The sequence below is a fragment of the Podarcis melisellensis genome (genome assembly GCF_964234715.1).
Source record: "Podarcis melisellensis genome assembly, chromosome: 3".
In the NCBI taxonomy this organism is placed as follows: Eukaryota; Metazoa; Chordata; class Lepidosauria; order Squamata; family Lacertidae; genus Podarcis; species Podarcis melisellensis.
Window position 1 is genome coordinate 56,734,532 of NC_138530.1, and position 18,296 is coordinate 56,752,827.

Below are 18,296 nucleotides of genomic sequence, written 5' to 3' on the forward strand. Positions count from 1 at the left end.
GCAGGAAAACAACAATTGGAAAATGTTATAACAATGACATTTATTTATTTAGGTTGGCTGACCTAGGTTTGAATGAATGGTTATCCTCCTGGAATCAAGGTCAACAGTCAATTTTGAAGTTGCCATCCAACTTGTTGAGTATATTGAAGGTGAATCTTCGTTAGAGGTTATACAGTTTCATGAAGAGAAGTGAGAAGCCAGAAGGTTATAGACAAATGAGGCCTAAAACTTTTCCTGCCAGTAATTACACTGGTAGCAGCCGGCAAATGTTGCAAGAAATACGAGAAAGCCTTAGAAATTTGCCTAAGCCCTCTGAAGCTGCAAAAGTTGAGCAAAATGTGGGTAAAATATCAACTGATGATCCCAGACAGGGTCGAAATCCCCCTAAATTTGTGACCTACCATAAAGCATTACAAGAAATTCGGAATTCTCTGCTTCCCTTTGCAAATGAAACAAGTTCTTCAACAAGAGGAACATCAGAAGTTAATCGGCAGATGTTTCAAGATCTACAAGCTGCTGGATTTGATGAGGTAAAATAACAAATTTAAGTGGTTACTTATATTAATGATAGTGCAAAAGCCATATGAAATCATTGTGAATGTTTTGCTTGTAATTTGTTATTGGGGACTCAGAAAACAGTGTTGCTGGTAATATTTTGCTGCTTCCTATGCACATTCCTAGTATAAGCTTAATGTTCCTGTCTAGAATTCAGTCCAAAATACAGTGTATAACTTTGGCTTTCTAGTTAGTTCTATTGGTTTTCAAAAGGATTTGTTTTTCTTTATTGATTTTGGTTCAGGTCTTTTCCACAAGCATTTCAGATTGCTAGCAACCTCTTATTTGATTAAAGTTAATACCATAAGTAATGTTAATGAGATGATTATTTTATACACTGTTGCTCTTTTTGTGTTTTCTATTTCTTGTATTTTATTATTTTTGGGATTTCATTAGTGCATAAAATTCAAGTGCTTTAGATGTTGCAACAAATCAGCACAAGTACCCAACTCTTTCTGTGTAACTTGTATACTTTTAAGATGCATCTTGTTTTTGAGGCTGCATTCCTAACATGCTTACCAGAGGAAGTCCCTTTCCCATATTTCTCTCTTCTCTGGAGTCTGTCAATCATCTGCTTTGGATCATTTTCTCTTTATCTCTTTCCTCACAATCCTGTTATTTTGTTTTATGCTGAACCTGCAGCTTCACTTCTATATTTATTTCCATTTCTAATAACTCTGCTTGAGTTTTTGCTATTTCTGGCTAGATGTGTTTCCATTCGCTTTCTCTTAAAGTTTCCCAAACTGGGCTATTGGTCTTTTCTACTTCTCTACGTACACTATATTTATTTTCTTTTACTTTGCATCATTATTCTCTTTTATGTTAAAGTTGTTTTGATTCCTCTCTTTATTCAAGCTGTTTCAAAAAAATTGTTCAAACATTAATATAACTAAGATGTATTTTTTGTTGTCTTCTTCCACTGCCAAGGCACTGGTGTAGTATTAATTATTAATTTATAGCTTTATACCTTTCCTCTTCTCAGCTTCCTCTGGCCTCTTCCATCCTTTTAACTCTGCTGCTAATTTAGTTCATTTTGGCCACTGTATTTGTTGTTGTTTCAGTTACCTTCATTGGGTTCCTTATCAGAGACAGTTTAACCTGCCACTTCCTTTTCTTAAACCTCTTCTTTATGGACACCATCTTATCTATCTTTTATTTGTCTTCTTATAGTCTTCACCTCTTGCTTTACTTCCTCTCACACCCAGTGCTTTTTTGTTGCCACTGGTGAAAGGAATATGTAATGAGCTAGGGAGTAGGAATTTCAAGGGAAAGTGTCAAGATATCCCTTTGCAGCTATTTCTGCTGCCTGCAACATACATCACTGAATTGAGAAACTTACTGCATGATGTAAGGGAGAGTTTTCCCTCTGTTTTCTTTCCCACTCCCTTGCAGCTGGGAAGCATCCCTTTGTCTGGGTGGCAGGGATGGATTTGGTGGATAAATATACCCTCAGTTGGGTTGCTGCTCCTGTTTATTCCAGAAAGTGGAGCTATTGAAATCAGGAGAGCACCTTCCCTCAGTCTTCTGACGCGTCAGGAGACAGCTCAGACATTAGCTCTTTACCTTTCCCCCTTCACTCTCTTTTTTGTCTGCCTTGAGTTTTTCTTTAAGACCACTCTCTTATGTATTCTAAAGAGAGAGAAAGAAGCAGCTCAGTGTGCTTTTGATAGTGGCCATCAGTCTAATCCCCACACTCACTCTTTCCTCCTAATCCCGCATCACACTTTCTCCCACACTGCTAATCCTCAACCTTAAAATACATTGTACCAGGAAGAATAAATGTTAAATTCTAATAGAGCTCGGGGAAAGTTTGCCTCAAGTTTAATAGCTAATTGTACAACACTATGCACTAAGAAGCCTAAGGCTACAATCCTGTACCTGCTTATTGAAAGTAAGCCAAATTGAATTTAATGGAACTTACTTCTGAATAGGATGGTATTGCATTTTCAACTTCACAGTGTTATCAGTATTGGAGTTAGATAAAATGTCATTTAAAAGTCTTAAGCAGTGACAAAAAAAGAAGCACCAAGCTACAGAGAGAGATAGAAATATAGTAAGGCACTTCTGTGCATAAGAAAAAGGACAGATTGCGAAGGATGCATCAGCCTTTGCAAGAGAGTTGATAATAACTTAAACTGTAAGTTCAATCATATACTGTACAGAAGTGGACTCATTGTGTCCATTGGGGCTTACTCCCAGAAAAGGATTGCAGTCTTAGAATTCTTACAATATATTGAATTTTTGTTTAGTCTTTGAGCGTTCAATTATATTCTCCATGGAAAAGTATATAAGAAGCCCTGCCATCTGGAACGTGTAATTTGGAGGGAGATACCAGCAGGAGAGGGTTGATACATCCTTTCCCAACTGTCCACACGATTTGCATAATTAGCAAATACTTTGCACAGTATGCAAATTAGGCCACATTTGGGGAACTGAAATCTCGATCTTAATCTAGTCATCATCATGATGCATTAAAGGTTTGAATGTGTTCCCTGTGAGTTATTCGGAGGTTTTATTTTAAACCCTTTCTCCTCCCACTCCCCAAATAGGATATGGTTGTACAAGCTCTAAGACAAACCAACAGCCGCAGTATAGAAGCAGCAATTGAATTCATAAGTAAAATGAGCTACCAAGATTCTCGGCGAGAACAAATGGCAGCGGCAGCAGCTAGACCTGTTAACGCTGGCACAAAACCACCAGGTAGGTGTAAAGAAAAAAAGGTAAAGTGCCGCTGGATGGTTAAGTCCAGTCAAAGGCGACTATGGGGTGCAGCGCTCATCTTGCTTCAGGCCAAGGGAGCCGGCGTTTGTCCATAGACAGCTTTCTGGATAATGTGGCTAGCGTGACTAAACCATTTCTAATATATGGCCTTGGAAACAAGAAATGAAATTGGCCACTTCCGCCATGATTGGAAATCTTGTGGCAGAGGACAGAGAGATAAGCTTTGGAAGTTCAACATCCAAACAATAAAGACAAGACTTTTTAAAAAGTAGCATTTTCATTTATATATGCTATAAAATTTTATGTTCAGTGTTACACAATGTTACAGCAAACTACTGCAGCTCAATTAATTTTGTGTATTCAGTTCATTTTGACATCGGGTTGGATGGAGATGGTGTTATTTAACTTCTGAAGTGGATATTTAATTAAAGGCCTGTTGAAACAGGGTCCGTGTGTCTTTTTGCTATTGCTTTCATTCTAACTCAATACACCAGGAAGCCCCAGGGAAGTAAATTGAGAATGCTTCCTCATCTCATCTGGCTAGCTCCAGCCCCATTTCTCTCCCACCTTTGGGTTGGCATCTGGAAAACTGGGTATAGCCAGAGAAAGGCAATACATAGAGATCTGGACCAAGTTTTACAGCAATGGGTCACTTAACATATTATATTCCAATGTGCATAACCAACCCTTTTTAAAAAAAATGAAAAGCTGCCTCAGGAAAGGAGTGTTCAGAGTGAAAGAGGGAGGGATGCTTAGTCCATTCTCCACCTGCCATGTCTGTGCTGAAAATCAAATGCCTCCTTCCCCCAGAGACTTTCTTGTGGAGTTCCACAAGTTTCTTTGTCCTATCTTACTCAGAAATTAACCAGAAAAGAGAGAAAAGCCTCTTGAGCATAGGAATAATTTGGTGCAAATAAATAGCTGGATAGAAAAAATAGTGCCCTCCTGTTGCTGCTTTCCTTTTGGGGGAAAAATCTGTTTGGGCTCAGTTACATGCAGTTGTTTGTAATATGTAGTTACACAAAATATCCATTTCACAGAAGAAACACCTGTGATGTTTCGAGTCTTCCCCACTCCAGACAGGTCTCTTAATTCCTCAAATAAGAAATAAAACAAACAAAGTAAGCAATACCCCCTAAAAAAAATGGACAATGCCTCCCAACAAAACAACCAAGAGAGGAAAAATAAACTTAACTTTTAAAAATAAAAAATTGGTTGGGAAAAGCATGCCTGAGGGTATAAACCCTTTAGGATCTTCCAGTCTTTTTCTGTGCATATATTTGAATTAATTCATGCCCCTTATTCCTAGAAGTAAGTTCTTTTAAATTAATGTTTTTAAACTCAAATGAATCATTCATATTGTTTTTTCAAAGTTCTATTTGAACTTTGCTTCTGTTTCCATGAAACATCACATTTATTAATCCTATGAAATTCCTATTCTGAAATAACAGTGCACCGTGTAATAAAAAGCATACTGTTGTTTTCTTTTTAAAACAAATAGGGGGAGTGCAGCAGTCAGTCAACCGCAGGCAGAGCTGGAAAGGTTCTAAAGAATCCTTGGTGCCTCAGAGACATGGTCCTGCATTGGTAGATGGCCTGGCATTTCATTCCGAGAATCCCATTTCTCAGCCTGATGGAGGAAGACCCTTGTCTGGCTCTGGAATAACAGGATTTGCTCAGGCTCATCCTGGTAATGGACAAAGAGCAAATCCGCCACCTCCACCTCAAGTAAGGAGTGTAACCCCTCCTCCTCCTCCTCCCAGGGGAACAACTCCACCTCCCAGAGGAACAACTCCACCTCCTCCTTCCTGGGAAACAAATTCTCAGACAAAACGGTATTCTGGTAGCATGGAATATATGATCTCTCGCATTTCTCCAGTGCCACCAGGGGCATGGCAAGATGGCTATCCTCCGCAACCTATAAATCCATCATCGATGAATCCTTCCACACAGGGACAAAGAGGTATTAGTTCTGTTCCTGTTGGCAGGCAACCAATCATCATGCAAAGTTCAGTTAACAATAAATTTAGTTTTTCATCTGGAAGGGCTGGAATGCAAAATGGCAATTGTCAGACTGATTATATTGTTCATCAGAATATTGTGCCTGGTAACTCAGCGAATCGTCAACCACCACCGCCTTACCCCATGTCTCCGGCAAGCCAGCAAAGCCCCACACCTTTGCAAATGCAAGCAGGAGGCTCTGCAGCCCCATCATATCCTAATGGGAACATCCCTCAGTCTATGATGGTTCCAAACAGAAACAGCCATAATATGGAGCTGTACAATATAAATGTTCCTGGAATCCCAACATCCTGGCCCCAGTCGTCCTCTGGGCACGAAATTCCAACTTGGCAACCGAATATTCCAGTAAGGTCAAATTCCTTCAATAACCCTCTTGGAAGCAGACAAAGCCATGCTACCAATTCACAGACTTCTGCCACCACAGTAACTGCTGTTACTCCAGCTCCTATACAGCAGCCAGTAAAAAGCATGCGTGTACTGAAACCAGAGCTGCAAACTGCCTTAGCTCCTACTCACCCTTCTTGGATGTCACAACCAATGCAGGCTGTCCAACCCATCTCCTTTTCTGAGGGACCATGTACAAATATGGCAGTCCTGTCACCTGCGCCAGAGGCTCCAACATATCAAGGTCCACCACCACCTTACCCAAAGCATTTATTACACCCAAATCCACCTGTCACTCCTTACGAGTCTGTTGCAAAGCCTGGCAAAGAGGATCAGCCCAGTTTCCCTAAAGAAGAAGAAAGTGAAAAGAATGAGAACAGCGAGGGAATGGATAGAGAAAAGAAGCAAATAACAACCTCACCGGTCCCCGTTAGGAAAAACAAGAGAGATGAAGAAAGAAGGGAGTCCCGCATTCAGAGCTATTCTCCTCAGGCTTTTAAGTTCTTTATGGAGCAGCATGTCGAAAACATACTGAAATCTCACCAGCAGCGACTCCATCGTAAGAAACAACTGGAAAATGAAATGATGCGGGTAAAGCCTTTTAATTATTTAATTCCTATTTCCGTGTTGCTTCTGTGTGGAATGTTTTTCAAGCCTTCTGATTGTATCATTGTGTCAAATCTCTGAGGTGAACTAGGCTGACATTCAGTGATTTACTCATGGCCAAACACTCTGAATCTGAGATCTTTCATACCCAAATGCCAGGAGCAGCTGGTGTGATAGGTTAGAACTGTGGAGCCATCTTCCTGGCAGCACCAGTGCTGCAGCTTACCAGGGCAGTGCTTGGGTGGAGCATCAGTAAGGTTGGGGCTCCATGAATGCACCAATTGGAGTACCAGATTGACTTTTTGACACTCCAGTTCAATGACATCCAGGTAAGCTGCAGCAGAGTTGGTTTCGGAAGGACAAGTCTGTGGCTCTAGCGTACCACATCAGCCATTACTGTTAGATGCAATACTATCATTTGCCACAGCCCCCCAAAATTCATACTTAGATAATTGTTGAATCTGAGTTGCTTCCCTTATATGTATTATATCATGCAACAGTATCAAGGTAGATGTGTTGGGTATTTTGTGTCTAGGAAGAAAAGTTATAAAAAATTGTTTCTGAAGTAATGTTGCATGAGCAAAATATACTTAAGCTCCTGCAAGGAGCTGTTTCAGGTTTTTTGGTCATTTCCATAGCAGGCATTTGTGACATATGCTACTAACTTACTTCTTCCATGTGCACAGTTGATGATAGTCTAGCTCTGTAGGAATGCAGCATTTGTTATAGTTCTACATTTACTCTCTTTTGAAAACTATAAATAAATAATTAAATATTATACATAGCAGATAAATGGCTTTGATCCTGAGTTGCTGTTTGACTACCAGAAATGACTCTGAGCCTAAGATCCAAGCCTGTATCTGTACAATCTCAAATTCAGTTCCAGAATATATTTGCAGAATTTATACTTTCACCTTCAATTAAAGTCCCAGGGCAGCATTTCCAGGTTACTGTTTTGTCCTATGGATTTTTGTTGTTCACTCTGTTTCTCTCTTTACTGTAGTAGTGGTAGAATTCAGCCTCAGACCACAGGTGTTGTTACATATCTCTTTATGTAAGCAGTAAGCATCAAGTTCGGATGTGAGATGTAGCAATTAGCTTTGTCCAAGCAATTAGCTTTGTTTCGAACACAAGAGAATTCTAATAAGAATGGCTTAAAGATCCTAATGCAGACTTTTTCAACCTTGGCCCTCCAGATATTTTTTGACCTACAACTCCCATGATCCCTAGCTAGCAGGACCAGTCGTCCGGGATTATGGGAATTGTAGTCTCAAAACATCTGGAGCTGCTGAGGTTGAGGAAGCCTGTCCTAATGGAAGGAATCTCATTTGCCGGGGGGAAACCCTGAAAAATCGAAAGCTCTTCTAACAATCAGCAATAATGCTGCTCTAGTCAGGGTATCAGGCTGGAATCACAGGAGAGCTTGAAGCTCTCTAGCCATTGTCTATACCTTTGTAGGAAAGGCCTACCTTACTTTTTGAAAACAGGGTTCTTGGTCAAAAAATCTCCTTATGTCTGCTGAAGCCAAGTTGGTGCATTCAAGAAACTATAAAAGGAATGCATGCAATCAGGAAGCACTGGAAAATGGGTAGAAACAAGTGATCTAAAAATGCAGTATGCCGACTTTCAACTTTATTGCTCAGAAGAGAAACAAATTGTTGATGCCATGAGAGTTGGGAATGGGGAAGTCGGAAACTTATTTATATGTGCCCAACCAAGGATATACACAAGTGTAATCAGAAGCAGGCAGCTTCCCTAGGAATGTGCCAAAGAGATTAAGTATTATTTTCCCCAAACTCTAGCAACACTGATTCTGCTAGGACCATTACTTCTAAATCTCAGCTTTGCAGCTATTTTTTGTGGCAGACATGGGCCTAGAAGTAAGTGACTCAGTAGACTGAGAGATTTAATAAATCCTGTGATGAATACAGGCTAACAAGATATAAGGGTTTTCCTTAATTATGTGACGTAGGAAGGAACTGTTTTAATCAGTTGTGAGTTCTTTTGATTTGTTACAGACAAATATATTTTGACAAAGCAGTGGAATTGCCTTTATTACCTGTGTTAAAAATAAGCATTGGAATTTCAGCTGCATGTTATTAATTTCTAGTTTACACTTTCACTGGAATCAAGGGTGAACCACCTTTCCCTGCTTCTGTGACATTCTTTAGAAGTGCAGTTTTGTTTTCAAAAAATATCTCTGTTAAATTGTATCTTTATGTAATGGTAAGCTAACTGATGTGTAAATCAAATTCCAGTTCTTGCTTTTTCTACATGTTCATTCTTAGTCTCTTTCCTTTTCACTTTCACTAACAGCTGATTTAACTATTAAGGTGTTGGAACCTTTCCTGACATCTCTACCCTTCGTTACTGGGTAGGCAAGTAATATTTTGGAGACAAGTGTTGCATTTACAGAATAGCATGGACTCTTTCTTAGGGACCCTGCATGCTTACTTGCATTTGAATTAAGCATGTATTCTTTCACCATACTTGAATGTATTTATATCAGATTACTAATCTTCCTTCCTTTTCCTGTTTTATAAAATTACTTATGGTCTGCAGTAGCACAGGGATAATGATACAATTATACTTTTGTATTTTACTTAATTCTGTATACTTAAAAGTGGCTGGTTTATTTAGTACTTTCATTACTTATTTTGCCAGACACTTATTTGTATAACTTTCCACCCTCCTTTTCTTCTAAAGATTGTGTTCAACACAATTATAAATTGAGTCCTTTAACAGTGAAGGGTAGAAAGTCACATGGGAAGAAATAGTGCAGTTTCTTTAGTAAGATTTGAATCCTGACAGGAGAAGACTACTTTTCTTGTCATGTAAATAGAAGAAATGTGAATGAGATCTAGCTTTAGCTGACTATTAAGAACATTTCTATGAAGGAAAGTAGTCATAGCCATCCTGTCCCCCAAACTCTTAGCAGTAACAGAATGTTGTCTTCAGCTTGCCTATTTTCATCAGTCAAGACCCTCATCAAACCAATTGTCCTTAAATCCTGAGCCTCATTGTGCATGGCTCTTAGTGTATGGCTTTGTTATAATCACTCCTTTTAACCATCCCTGAATACTACATTTTGTGTCATATTTGTTCTGAAGTGTTTTCATTGACTCCTAACATATTGCAATACAGAAATTAAAACAATAAAAAATGGAGGCATTATTCCCTATTTAAGGACTGGTGCTTTGCTTGTCCTAAACCTGAGTTTGTAGACATTTTCCATGAGCAATTCTTCATTTTTTTCACTTGTCAAATTTCATATTTGTTGCATAGGTTGGGTTATCCCAAGAAGCCCAGGATCAAATGAGGAAAATGTTATGCCAAAAGGAATCTAACTACATCCGTCTGAAACGGGCAAAAATGGATAAATCAATGTTTGTTAAGATTAAGACCCTTGGAATTGGGGCATTTGGAGAGGTGTGCTTAGCAAGAAAGGTGGATACAAATGCCTTATATGCAACAAAAACTCTACGTAAAAAGGATGTGTTACTTCGGAATCAGGTTGCTCATGTTAAAGCTGAACGGGATATTCTTGCAGAAGCTGATAATGAGTGGGTAGTTCGTTTGTACTATTCATTCCAAGATAAAGACAATTTATACTTCGTTATGGACTATATTCCAGGAGGAGATATGATGAGTCTGTTAATTCGAATGGGGGTCTTCCCAGAAAATATGGCCCGGTTCTACATAGCAGAACTGATCTGTGCAGTTGAAAGTGTCCATAAGATGGGATTCATTCATAGGGACATAAAACCAGATAATATTCTGATTGATCGTGATGGCCACATCAAACTGACTGACTTTGGGCTTTGTACTGGCTTTCGGTGGACACATGATTCCAAATACTACCAGAGTGGTAAGAGAAATGTTTGCAATAATGGCATTTTGTTACTGCATATTAGCATATATAGTAGCAGTGCTTACTTGTATTTACTAGCAGGTTTTCCACATTGCTGCCTGATTGAGCACCATAACATTTTGTGAAGTCATTATCAAAGCAGAGATAGTCTCAATCACCCATTATATAATATTAGATGTCTTTTGTAATCTTGTCCCACTTCAAAAAATATTAATGACTATTGTGAAATGACATCATTTTAAATATATTTACAGCAAAGATGAGCAAGATTTTGCTTTCCATCACCCCCTTCACAATTGCTTCTATTGGTTTGCAAAATGTTTTCTGTTGTAGGTGACCACCCACGTCAGGACAGCATGGATTTCAGTAATGAATGGGGAGATCCAGCAAGCTGTAGATGTGGAGACAGGTTGAAGCCACTTGAACGTAGAGCAGCACGTCAGCACCAGCGCTGTCTGGCACACTCATTAGTTGGGACACCAAATTATATTGCACCAGAAGTATTGCTGCGGACAGGTAAATGTTTCCTGTTGTTCCTTTCCTTGGCAAAGTAATTTGGTGCTTGTTTCTGAAAATGATTACCCAAAAACGCAAACTGGTATAATAAGGAAGCACCGCTATACAGTGGTGCCTCGCAAGACGAAATTAATCCATTCCGCAATTCTCTTCGTCTAGCGGTTTTTTCGTCTTGCGAAGCAAGCCCATTGACAGCTTAGCGGATTAGCGCTACAGCTGTCAAGCGGCTTCCAGCGATCAGCTGTTAAGCGGCTTATCAGCGGAACAGCTGATAAGCGGCTTAGCGGCTTAAGAAAAGGGCGGAAAAAGCGGAAAAAAACCTGCGGGGGGATGCAAGATTTTTTTCGTCTTGCGAAGCAACCCCATAGGGGAATTTCCCCATAGGGGAATTTCGTCTAGCGGGTTTTTCGTCTTGCGAGGCGTTCGTCTTGCGGGGCACCACTGTAATACAGGACTGTATACGGTGATACAAATGACAATTTATGGTGCTATATTTTGTAACACAACATAGTGTATCAATGTGAAGAACTCTTCATCCTAATAGGGGAAGATTACAGTTATCCAACATTGTATAGATTCCTCTGCTTGTGGTAAAGTACATCTGGATAGAAAAAGCACCTATTTTTAAGGTAGCTTCTCATTTCAACTACAAATGCAAACATGAACAATGAAGGTTTTCCCCTGTTTGGTGAGCCTACCATTTTTTCAAAATGTTTTTATCATACAGGTAACATTCTAATACAACTGTACTGTGACACTTTATGATCTTAAATTTTGTATTATTGTGCTACGTGTGATAGAGCTCCTGACTTTTAACAGTCCTGCTACATAATAATTAGATTAGACTTCTGATTGTATGCTGCCTTTCCACAAAACAAATTATGTTCAATAACATTTCAGCAATAATTTATATAAGCATTGAATATAGCAACATTTCTGAAATTGAATCAAGCCAAACTGCATACACATTAAAGTGCCACATGCAAAAGCATCACTAACCATCAGCCCATTTTTAAGACCTGAAAATAAAGTTACCGGTACATGCAGTAGAAAATTGAAAAACATGATGGAAAAAAATGAAAAAAAAAATAGCTGGTGTATTCTCAAATCTAGAATTTTTATTGAAATATTGAATTACTGAGTTTTCTTTTGTTTCAGGATATACACAGCTGTGTGACTGGTGGAGTGTTGGGGTGATTCTCTTTGAAATGCTTGTTGGACAACCTCCCTTCCTGGCACAAACACCATTGGAAACACAGATGAAGGTATCTGAGGAAAATCTACTTTCAAATGTGTTTCAGAAGTGTTTCTTCACTTATTGGTGAGGTTAGGTGTTTTATTACTGAAACAGTCTTCTAATTTTGTTGCACTTGTTTGTGTTTTTAATCTAAAGGTTATCAATTGGAAAACATCACTGCACATTCCACTGCAAGCAAAACTAACGCCAGAGGCATCTGACCTTATTATTAAGCTCTGCCGTGGGCCAGAAGACCGCTTAGGCAAGAATGGTGCAGATGAGATAAAAGCACATCCGTTTTTTAAATCTATTGATTTTTCAAGTGATCTGCGGCAGCAACCTGCTTCCTACATCCCTAAAATTACGCATCCCACAGACACATCAAATTTTGATCCAATTGACCCAGACAAATTATGGAGTGAGGATAAGGAAGGGAATGTAAATGACACACTTAATGGGTGGTATAAAAATGGCAAACATCCTGAACATGCTTTTTATGAATTTACATTTCGAAGGTTTTTTGATGACAATGGTTACCCTTACAGCTATCCCAAGCCTATTGAATATGAATACAGTAATTGTCATAGATTGGAGTCAGAATCAGATGAAGATGAGGAGAGGACCAGAAGAGAGGCCCAAAATCATGATCTAGTTTATATTTAGTGGAGGACTTAAACCATTCTTTGGGATTTCCAAGATGTATGCTACAAGAGAACCTGAAAAACAATTGGAAAGCTGGTTTTCTGCGCACTTGGGGTGGAGAAAAAGGATGCATGGTCATTGTTGATCTAGTGGTTTTTCCTGTCTTTCTTTTCTCCCTATCAACACAGAAGTCCTTTTTCAAGCATTCATTTTTTCCAGCATTGTTAAAGAGGAATATAGGAAACCGTAATATTAGGAAAAAATAAATTGTAAAATAAATAGTTACACCTTTGTAAAGTATTCAGATTAGGAAATTGTAATATCTTTAGGAAATTAGATGCTTGTCTATTTGTATATAGACCACATACATTTATTTTCCTCCCATAATTTTTCATTTTTTAAAATTGCCTTAGCTTGACCAAATATCATTAATACCATGTACTTACTAAACTGATAGTTGTTTTTCCTGACTATTTATAAAATTCTCACTCTAGATGAGACTGCAGAGAGTAAAGTAGTAGGGATTTTCTGGCACTCTGGGGGGGTTGTGGGTTTGGAACAAAGAAGCGTAGGATTATAACCCGAAACCCATTTAGAAGTAAACTGTTGAGAATGTAGTGGGACTGACTTCTGAGTAAACATGCATAGGAATGTTTGTGTTTCTTCTGACAATAAATGATTATGTCCACATATTAGTAATTATTTTAATTTTGCTTGATTGTTTTGTGAAGCATTACTGGCTTTGTGGTGCCATAACATAAAATTGAGGCGGGGGGGGGGGCGTGTGTGTAGAGTGATACTGGCCTATCACAAAATGTCTTTGCTGGTTGATCTCATCCTGCATTAGAAGAAACTGAAAACACTTGAGTTCCTGTGATACATACTTACTATGAATTCTTATCCTATCCCTGTAAGAGACGCCATAACCAGGTTCCCTGCATTTCCATTATTACTGTCCTTGTGCTGTATCATTTCAAACCAAAGGGCTTGTTTTGAAACAGGTGGTTCAGTTCCTTACTCCCAGATTCATTAACTAATTTGAACTGAACTAGTAATCCTGCTTACTGGGGATTAGGTATAATTTTATCTCTCCAGTAGACTGCTTCTGGGATACCTTTGAAGTTGCAGCTTCTTGTTTCATCATTCCAAGAATAACATGCTAAGTCCTGGTTTCCATGGTACATGTTGGCTTGAAGATATTTCTTGCTTCCTGCATAGAGGGCACATGCTGCTGTTGCAGGTAACTGTTGTGCCCGCAAAATCTGTTTGTACCTCAGTGATTGTAGAAGGTAAATAGTTCTTCATCCCAGAGCCAGCTACTTTAAACTAAAGGAAAAACAGCAGATCAGATAATTTTGCTTGCTTGATTTTTTAGAAAGCAGTTCCCCCCTGCGCAGATTATTCTAAACATCCTGCTCTCTAACACAGAGTTGCACAAATAGTTACCCTTTCAAGCTCATATGCTAGCCTTTTCACCCTTGAAGAATTAGCAGATTCAACATCCTGTAGTAGTCATACAACTACTTAAGAATATGTATATATCTCTCTGGTTGTGAAAAATAATGTGATGTGCTCTGAAGAATCTCCTTCCCTGACTAGTGCTTATTCTTTTGCAATGAGTTAATTTATTATTTATTATGATTCCCTGCTTTTCCTCTGATAATGACATAAATGGCTTATAAGAATCTTCTAGATAAACTTGTGCCTATATAGGAAAACATGGTCAGGGCTGCTTGCTTTCAGCATTAGAACCAGATCTTGTGGCTTTAGACCATTCTCATGCCTGCTTACCTCTTGAGCAATAGGCATGTTTAATATTTCTCTATTAAAAACAGTAATATTCATGGAGTATAGGCTACTGCAAAATGCATATAGATATCTGTTTTCAAGAAAAACAATTGCCCCAACACCTTTATCATTTAACATTCTGGTTTAGAATTTACCTTGTGTGGGTCCTACATATGATGGGTATAAAAAAACCAATTCATGCACCCTCCCTTATCTGGTATATAGCTTTTAGTCTTAACTAGACAATCTTTTGAAAAGTTCTGTGGGTGGTCAGATAGTCTTGTCTTGCTCCCCTACACTACAAAACATAAGTTCTGTGTTTGGAGCTGCAGTATGAATCAGACCTTGGAATGTCTAACTTTAGCATTATATAGGATGCAGTGTACAGTTATTCTAACTTTTGAGATGTGTTTTTTGTAAAAATAAAAAGTCCTATTTTAAAGAGGATTTTGAAGCTTGTCCCTTGTTTATTATTGATAGGAGTTCCAGTTAAACTGGCAAGTTATTGTTTTTTGTCCTGCAATAAAATATAATATATTCCTGGCTAAAGCCAGATAAATTTAAACTGCTATCTACAGTTAAGTACATATGTGAACTTGCTTTCTCAGATTCAAAACAGAATGTTCTTCATCTAAACTCATAGAGAAAACAGAGAGATCTTATGTATCCCGAGTTCTCATGTCTAGGAGATGGCCTGTTTTGGAAGGTTACCCTGTCCTAGGAGCAGCAGGTCCATAGCTTAGGGGTTCTGGATTCAACTGAAGCTTCAGGTAGTGGCTTTGAGTGCCTTTTTCCAGCTATGTACCATTTTGAAAATAAATGATTTGGTCACTGTATTCCAGACCCTGGCAACTTCCCAATTGGATCATTGCAATGCACTCTCCATTGGTCTGCCCTTAAAGATTACTTAGAAAGCTCAGTTGATCAGGATTACTGGCTGGGATTCCATTTTCAATCATATAATCCCTTTTCTTAAACAGCTGCATTGGTTGTCTGTTCATTTCTGGGCCCAGTTTAAGGTGTTCATGTTAGTGTTTAAAGTAAATGGTGCTTCCGTCACTGTGTTCCGTTGCACCAGAAGTGGTTTAGTCCTGCTGGCCACATGTCCCGGAAAGCTGTCTGTGGACAAACGCCAGCTCCCTTGGCCTGAAGTGAGATGAGTGCCGCACCCCATAGTCACCTTTCACTGGACTTAACCATCCACGGGTCCTTTACTGTTTACCTTTAAAGCCCTAAACTACTTAGTCCTCATATACCTGAAGGACCATCTCCTTCGCTGCAGACCCTCTCAGGTGTTAAGATCGGCAGAGGAGGCCTCTCTTTATAGTTTTGTTGCCCCCAAGAACTTTGGGCGAGGCTTAGAGAGGGTATTCTTGGTGACAGCCCCTAAACTGGAACTCCCACCCCACAGAGGGGTGTCTGGGACCCTCACTACAAAGTTTTCGAAGAATGCTGAAGATACACCTCTTTATCCAGGCCTTTGACACTTGAGATGTATATTTGTAGAACCCACCCTACTTTTGTGATTAAAAAGTTTACAACAAACTACAAAGTTGTATTCTAAAATGTTGTGACCCACCCTGAGACCTTAGGTTGAAGAGCAAGTGATAAATAAAAATTAACCATAATAATAATCCAAATGTAAAGAACATATCAAAAGTTTTAGGTGCACAAATAAGGCCTGTTAAGTTTTCTAAATTTTGCCCAAGGAATGATGATGTAACATTCACAAATGTAGAACCCAAATTAATTATTTTAATTAAGTTTGTTAATATTTATATGCAGAGAAATTAGGAATGTGATGTGTGACTCTGCATTTTGGAACATTTTAAAAATAATATTCTGCCTCATTTGTTCCCTACTGTCTATCCAAAACATTCCAACAAATGCTACTTTTTCTTGGGGAAGAAGAGTGCTAAATTAGGATAACTGGTGTTTGAGAGTCCTCATATAAACAGAATGTCATGCTTTCCCACTCTTTGTGACTTATACTCTTGGTGGACCTATTCTATATCAGTAGTCAGACTGGATTTATTGTAGCATCGGTTTTTATTAGCAATGTACTTCATCAGTTTGTGTGTCTTTATTGCAAAGTTGTGCCCTTGGAAAAACAGAAGATATGCTCATAAGCAATTGTGATGTTATAGTTGCCTTGTGTCCATGTGTAGATTTTCTCATAAGTTTTTCAAAGTAGTCTCTGGTGTGAATTTTGAATATTTTATAGACTGCACAATTTACATTTTTCTTCATGGAAGAAATTCTATTTTTTTAGTTTTGTAGTATTTTCAACAAAAATGTTTGTGACGGGACCGAACAAAAGAGAGAGAAAACATAAACTTGCTCCACACTTGGTTTCTAAATAAACTTTTCAGTTAAAACATTAAAAATGTCATTGCTTTGCTTTTCCACATACACATATGACCTGTATTTATATAAAATGTTCTATAATCATGTAATTGTATTGTAAATACGGTTGTACTATTTGCTTACATTCTTTCCTTGGGCAGGCCCTCTTGCTGAGTCTTTTCTATCTTACTCGTAGAACTTTTCTTTCTTTTTTGGAGACTTTAAAAAAATCTGTTGTTGCAGTATGCAAAGCTGTGATGGAGAACCAGTTTTTTTGGATTTTGTTGATATTGTATGTCTGCTAGAGAATGCAGTGTGAGTGGGTTCATAGATGCTGCTGCTGTTACCCAAAGTACCTGTTAATTTTTGGCTGCAGATCTCTGGTATTTTAAACAAGATATTAGTATTTGCTGTAATGCAGCCAAAGGAAAGCAATGGTATATTTGGGTAAACATCTGATAGTAAAACTTTAAAATGCCTTAATATACCCTCTAGTGAAAGGCACTATTCAAGTTTACTTTTATATTGCATTTTGTATATATGCCTTTTGTATTGTAAACACTGCTGGTAAACATTACACTTTTATTAAGAAAATTCTGTAGTGTGAGAGAAGTGCCTTGACGGACAGTGTAACAATCATCTTTACATATTTCTGCATGTAATAACTATTTGGTAATCCATTAAATTCCTTGTGTCTTATGGATCTCTTTCCACTTTTTAAATTGGTTTTCTCTAATGTACCATTTGCTGAGGTAATAAAATTTAAATTCAGTTAATAAGCTGCTTATCAAATATAAGTTTATATTGATAAAAACTGTTGGTTTGGTCTTCCTCCTCTTTGTTGAATGGGGATATTGAAATCCTGTTCATTCAAATGTTATGCTGTATTGAGCCATGATTACCTGGCTCACAGAGCAATCCAAATGCTTAACAGGGAGCAACAGACGGATGGATCCGTCAGCTCATCCAAAACTCTGCCACATGGGTGAAGGGTGGTTTTTCATACATTTTTCCTTGCACTAGGCTTGTCAGGGACCTACGAGTCTTTGAGTCTTTGGATCTCGGAGCTCCAATGCCTTTAATGTCCTGGGGTTTTTTTGTGAGGGGCGGGGAGCTTCTCTGGGTACCAGCAGCAGTTGCTTCACACCTGCCCTCACCGAACTTGGAGCCACTGGTACCATGCACCCCCACCAGTGGTGCTTTTCACCAGCTGATAAGCGGGCACACCATCCCACTAACATCTGACATGAGCATCCAGAGGTTAAGATTTTGCCCCCAGTTGTTATTTACTGTATTTCTAAAGCTGCCTTCATGCCATGGGGTCCGAGGACAGTGTACAAATAGAGTATAAATCTTACCATGTAATGGAATTTCCCCCCCCCCCCCTAAATATAGGTATTTTGAAAACCACAGTTCATAAGACTTGTAATTTCTTCCCAACTTAGGTACAAATATAAGACCCTATCCTATTGGTCTTTATTCTAAAGTAACATGAAGTAGCATTCCAAAGTACTAATATAATAAACTATAAAATCAAACCTAAAAAAAAATTAAAAATACACAGCACTTTATTCTGCTCTTCTATACACACCTGAAAGTAAGCCCAGT

At 38.5% G+C, this 18,296-nt stretch overlaps 1 protein-coding gene across 2 annotated transcripts; it reads left to right on the forward strand.

Moving 5' to 3' along the window:
* The first annotated feature begins 178 nt into the window (after positions 1-178).
* LATS1 (large tumor suppressor kinase 1) lies at positions 179-14,789 on the forward strand. Of its 2 annotated transcripts, XM_081905720.1 has the most exons (7): positions 179-530; positions 3,105-3,255; positions 4,778-6,273; positions 9,574-10,156; positions 10,493-10,675; positions 11,834-11,940; positions 12,069-14,789. In XM_081905720.1, the coding sequence occupies exons 1-7, from the start codon at positions 180-182 to the stop codon at positions 12,573-12,575; spliced, it is 3,378 nt and encodes a 1,125-aa protein (XP_081761846.1). In that variant the 5' UTR covers position 179; the 3' UTR covers positions 12,576-14,789. The 2 variants fall into 2 exon arrangements, with proteins under 2 accessions (XP_081761846.1, XP_081761847.1); XM_081905721.1 differs by lacking the exons at positions 10,493-10,675; positions 11,834-11,940; positions 12,069-14,789 and adding an exon at positions 8,605-8,662 and having other exon boundaries at positions 9,574-9,650.
* The last annotated feature ends 3,507 nt before the right edge of the window (positions 14,790-18,296 follow it).

What these genes read in the sequence shown, in the direction of transcription:
- LATS1 (XM_081905720.1), top strand. Translation starts at nt 180, where the DNA reads ATGAAGAGAAGTGAGAAGCCAGAAGGTTATAGACAAATGAGGCCTAAA. An exon ending in TGGAAAATGAAATGATGCGG is followed by an intron (nt 6,274 to 9,573) that starts GTAAAGCCTTTT and finishes TTTGTTGCATAG; the next exon opens with GTTGGGTTATCCCAAGAAGC. An exon ending in CATTGGAAACACAGATGAAG is followed by an intron (nt 11,941 to 12,068) that starts GTATCTGAGGAA and finishes TTTAATCTAAAG; the next exon opens with GTTATCAATTGGAAAACATC.